Source organism: Chrysochloris asiatica, unplaced genomic scaffold (genome assembly GCF_000296735.1).
Source record: "Chrysochloris asiatica unplaced genomic scaffold, ChrAsi1.0 scaffold00424, whole genome shotgun sequence".
Taxonomy (NCBI): Eukaryota; Metazoa; Chordata; class Mammalia; order Afrosoricida; family Chrysochloridae; genus Chrysochloris; species Chrysochloris asiatica.
The window spans coordinates 967,572-973,285 of record NW_006408942.1 but is presented as its reverse complement, the minus strand read 5'-3'; the positions used below and the strand labels follow the sequence as shown (position 1 = coordinate 973,285).

The 5,714-nt window shown below is 42.2% G+C and overlaps 1 protein-coding gene across 1 annotated transcript in view; it reads left to right on the top strand.

The window, feature by feature from the left end:
* Nucleotides 1-5,714, top strand: part of AHRR (aryl-hydrocarbon receptor repressor) — a 109,096-nt gene that overhangs the window by 76,513 nt on the left and 26,869 nt on the right. Inside the window, exon 4 of the mRNA XM_006876905.1 lies at nucleotides 5,305-5,394. Within this exon, the coding sequence (XP_006876967.1) occupies nucleotides 5,305-5,394 (90 nt within the window). The remainder of the gene's footprint in view (nucleotides 1-5,304; nucleotides 5,395-5,714) is intronic.

Here is a 5,714-nt window from a genome sequence, read left to right as displayed (position 1 = left end):
CTCTTTCACTCTCTGTTGGTATTTAGAGTAATTACCTCCATGAGTATAGGTCAGGTTCATCAAATTGTAGCAATTTACCCTTGTTTCCTTTATCAAAAAAAAAAAAAAAAAATTCTTTTTTTCAATCTTCCTCTAGTTGAGTTCTGATTATCGAGCCATCGAGGTTAGGTCAAAAGGGTACTGAATGTAAGTTTGGGTGTTCTTGTGCATCTCCCCTCACTTCATATCAGCTGGATGCTTCACTCTCAGCTCTAGCCCTCTGTGGCTATGTCCTCATCCATAGGCTCAAGTGTCCTCAGGTCTCACCACACTTTGGACCAACCAGCCCTTCCTCTTCTCTCTCATCTCCAGGTCAGTGGGATTCAATGGATGGGGGTTGAACTCAGCCCATTTCTTCATTGCTGCCTTTCTGCCTTTTCCACTCACCAGTAGACCAATGTGGTCACCAGCATGCTTACATGCCTGTTCATGTGTTCCCTTTGAATTTCAGTCTTAGAGGGGAGTTTGTCCTGAAGGCACTTGATTGCTAGCCTTGATGTCTTCCTGGTGAACATCTTGCTTATTCTTGTAGTAGCCAGTCATGTTGATATTTTTGTTTTGGGTTTTTCCTGATGATCTTTCTTTGAAGATGTATCTTCTGTCACTGTAGCTATTCTAGTCTGCTTGTCCTTTCTAGTGGGAATGCCCCACCTCATAAGGTTCTGGATGGGGCTCAGGATTCCACCTAAGGTCCTATACTCTATAAAGGCTTTGCACAAGGCCAATTTCACTGGGCAAGTTGTAGACCCCCCTTTAGGTATTCCAATCAGTTATAGGCTGAAGACGGGCTTACAAGTTTTCTCTAATCATGTTTCTTAACATTCCTTTCTATCCCACTCAAGTGTCTATTTTACAATAGTATGCAAGGGAAACTAATATTCATAAGGCAGTCAAGGATTTTAGTATTATTCACCCTCTTCAAACTATACCTAGATCCCTGTATCCCAGAGTCCTGTTGTTCCAAGGTTGAGTATGCATCACTATTTACCTCTGTCCCATTTAGGTCATGCAAACCTGTCTCAGTGTTCCCCTATCTAGCTTGTTCTTCTGCCTCCTCCCCTCTTCTTCTATTGCCCTCCCCAACACCCAAAGTAAACCCCCCATCACACCCCCATTGTGGTTACCTTATATTCTATTAGTTCTTCCCTCCATTTAAGATAGTCTATTTTAATCCAGTAATCTACCTGACTTTCCCACCACCTGGATCTATGTTCCTCTGTGTTTACTTTCTTTCACATTGTAATTGTTTTGATCATAGACTGACCTCCCAGATCCTCCATTCTTATAATTTTATTCTGTTCTTGACTCTTCCAGTTGTTGATTGAGTTCAGAGTGATGCTGCCACGTACATCATTCTGTAGTTGTTGTCTGTTCTTGTTGGTTATCAGTCCCCAGAAGTTCCTTTAGGATGTATTTCATAGCAGGGTTGGCTTTGGTAAAATCCCTTAGCTTCTGTTTATCCTGTAATGTTTTGATTACACCGTCATATTTGATTGACAGCTTTGCTGGGTAGAGGATTCTTGGGTGGCAGTTTTTTTTTTCTTTCAGGATTTTATATATGTTTCCCCATTGCCTTCTTGCCTACATGGTTTCTGTTGAGAAATCCAAGCTAATTTCTGATTTGCATGCTTTTGTATGTACACTTCTCTTTTCCCTAGCTGCTTTCAAGATCCTGTCCTTATCTTTGATTTTGGAGAGCTTGATTATTATATGTCTTGGTGATTGTCTTTTAGGGTCTATCCATCCTGGGGTTCATTGAGCTTCTTGAATGCTTATCTTTTCACTTTTCAGGATGCTAGGAAAATTTTCTTCCAGAAACTCTTCAACTATCTCCTCTGTGGACTTGTGTGATTCTTTCTATTCCAGAATGCCAATAATTCTTAAGTTATTCCTTTTCATGTTGTCCAACATGAGTCTTAGATCTTCCTCAGAATTTTTTATTCTTTATCCTTTTTGTATTTGTTCTTCTATCTTAGTAGTGTTGAGAGATTTGTCTTCTAGCTCACTAGTTCTGGCTTCTATCTCTTCAGTTCTACTCCTTTGCCCTTTCAGTGTATTGTCCATTTCTGATATTCTATTATTAATCGTTTGGACCTCTTTCTGTAGGTTTTGAATTGTTTCCAATGCTGTATCTATCTTACTTGATTGTTCCTGTAGCACTTTCCTGACTTCTTCCTTATTTTCTCAACTCCATTGTATAGTTTTTATAATCATTTTTCTGAATTTCTTCTCAGGCATTTCAAAGCCTGCCCATCTTCCAGTATGGAGTGTAGGTCTACTTCCATCTCATTTGCCTCAGTCACTTTATCTTGTTTCTGGACATGTGCAGATATGATCATCTGCTTCTGTTTTGGGGCATATTCAGGGGTTATCTGTGCCCTTAATACTTAGATGGCTGTGTATTTTGGTATTTTTTATGATTTCTGATTTCCTCCAGGTAGATGTGATCAGGAAATGGGCTTCCATTTTCACTCTTCTTCTTGAGAAATTTCAAGATGCCACTGTTGGTCGTTTTGATGTAATTTAGGATTTAATTTTCGGCCTATTTCCTTTTTTGTCTGCCTGTCCCACTCCACAATCCCCGTTCAGGCCTTTTTTCTAGTTATAAACAGTTCAGGGCTGGCTGTGGCCATTTGGTTTTAAGTGGAAACTGTCTTTTTAAATTTCGAGGAGATCTGTGTGCATAAGTAGTAGAACCCTCTGAGGGTGGGGCTGGGGTATCCACTAGCTCAGGCACCCCTATAGTCACCAGAATGGAGGTGCACAGACAGCAAGGGACCAATGAACAGACACTAAAAGAAAAGAATGTTCACACCTTTATCTCCGCAGTTCTTCCAGGCGTCCATGGCTGTTCTGATCCTTTCCCCACGTGGTCTCACCCAAGATGGCGGCTCCTGGAGTAGCTGAGTGTCTTGAATTAGAAAGCAATGGATTTCTTGCTTCTACTACAAATTCCCCTAGTTGTAAGTCTCCCAATCTTCTAAACATTCCTTGATATGTGGTTCAGAGTTCTGGGACCATCCCCTGAGCCTGCTTGGTCGGGTATTCTGTGTTGTTGCTGTTGGAGCCCCTTATTGCACTTCCACCCGATCCGCCATCTTGTTTGTTCTCCTAGGTTTGATCTTTGATGTGAAGACTCCTTCCCTCTCGGTTGGTATTTTGAGCAACTACATCCGTAAGCAAAGATCAGGTTCATCAAATTGTAAACCATTTACATTTGCTTCCTGTATCAAACTTCTACATCTTCCTCCAGTCCAGTTCTGATCATAAAGCCATCTAAGCTAGGTCAAAGGGATACTATCTACTATCTACAAGTTTGGATTCTTGCATGCCTCTCCCAACTTTGTATCAGCTGGATGCTTTATTCTCAGCTTTAGCCCCCAGTAGCTAGGTCAGTGTCCATGGACTCAGGAGTTCCCAAGTCTCCCCAAACTTCAGACCAACCAGTCTTTTCTCTTCACTTTCTCACCTCAAGGCTGACAGGAGTCTATGAAACATGGTTGAACTCAGCCCTTGTCTTCTTGCTGCCTCTCCCCCACTTCTACTCACAGATAGACCAGTGCAGTTACCAGCGAGCTTACAAGCCTGCTCATGTGTTCCCTTTGAGTTTCAGTCTTGAAAGTGGGTTTGTCCTAAAGGGCCTTGATGGCTTTTCAAGGCTTATTTTTTTGTTACAAATAACTAGCTGCCCCAGTAACATTAGTTTAAAAGAATTTCCTTTTCCTATTGGACTGACTTAGCACCTTAATTGGAAATTAGTTTGTCTAACTTCACATCCACACCACATTGCATTAACCATGGTTTTATATTGTCATGAGGTCATTTAGTGTAAACTCTATAATTGTCTTTTCATCTCTAACAAAATTGCTTTGACTATTCCAGACCCTTAGCATTTCTATATAAATTTTAGAATCATCTCGTCAAACTCTGTAACAAAAACCAAAACAGCACTACTGGAATTATGACTGGGATGATATTACATCTATATATCACTTCAAGGAGATTGAATATTTTAGCTATATTGAATCTTTCTATCCATGAACATTATACATCTCTTAGTTTATTTAGGTCTTTGCTCAGTAATGTTCCCTAGTTTTCAGTATACAGGTCCTATGCATCTTTCATTGGATAGATTCTTCGGTCTTTTATGTTTTTTGATCTGTGCCTGGAGTTTTCTTTGTATGCAGTTTTGAGTTACAAATTATATTTGGTTAACAGATATTGGGGTAGTTAAATTTTGCGGTTCTTATTTTATCACGTTCATTTGTGCTTTTCAAGAGTGTGGGTTGCAGGGGAGGTCACGGATGCTCTTTGCTCCAGCATGTGGGGCCCCAGGAGGGCCTGTGAGGTAGAACCAGGCCAGCATGGGACACCCCACACCAAGGGCAATGGCTGCACACTCCCTCGTCAAGCCCTGTGGTCTCCTGGTGCCTCTGGCTCCCAGAACTTCAGGTTGTGTACCAGGTGTCCTGGGGGTGGGGGGTGTACCCAGTGGTTTGTGAAGGGAATCTGCAGCTGGGCCTGTGGGGAGAAGAGCTGTGGTAGAGCAGGATTAGGAATGGAGTCCACGTCTTGACAGTCAGCACAAGGGACCGTGTGGGCAAGGCCAGGGTGACCCATCAGAATACAGGCCCACATCCAACCCACTTATTAATGATTATGCATACTTGCCATGAAACTAAGGAGGGGATTTATAGAGAAGGTTAACTTTAAACATAGATCCAACTCTTGAGTTAAGTTAATCAGTTCTAAGAATCTATGAAAAATAACCACACCTGAAGATCTACTCTGTAAACCTTCACCCAATGCACAGTTAAAGTTAAAAATCATCACCATCATTATGTTCAGATGGATCCATGCAGCTCACCACACAGAGCCTCATTTCAGTAGACATTTCAGAAAAAGCATCTGATAGAGTCAACATGAAAGTTCATGATACACATTTGTTTTTAAAAAAGTGCCCAAGGAAGAGAGTGCATGAACAGGGGAACCCCTACAGAGAATGAGGGCCAGCTTCTCTGTTTCTGCACGGTGCTATTATAGCGTCCAAGACAGCGATTTTAAATCCCTAAGCCTTACACCAGGACCCCATTCCTACGCCACCTGCCACCTTGGGACCTGTCACGGACAATTAGGAGTTCTGGGGGCATGAACAGAAACTATAAAACAGGAAGAAATGACCAAAAATGTCAACCAAGACCATCTGCACTTTCACATGTTGGTTGAGGTCTCTAGGAGCCAGCATTACTTTTCTGTCTTTTCTAGACTCTCAATGGCTTCGCTCTCGTGGTGAGTGCTGAAGGAATGATATTTTATGCATCAGCAACAATTGTGGACTATCTGGGCTTTCACCAGGTAAGTGAGGCAAAAGTGTCTCTTCAGTCTGCTAAGGCTTCTTGTCACAGGCTAGACATCTTTCTAGGTTAGCTTTTATTGTCACACTTCTTGCATCAGACAGGCATGTCCACACACCTGCACCTTATCCAGAAGGCTTCTTCTTATAGGCCAGGTTCAGGCCATGGTAAGAGATGCAGTATGTGTGCATGTGTGTGAGCGGTGTGCTGTGAGTGTGAACAGTGTGCGGGTGTGTGTGTCAGCAGGGTGTGTGAGTGAGGTGTGTGTGTGTGTGTGTGTGTGTGTGTGAGGAGTGTGTGTGTGAGGAGTGTGTGAGTGTG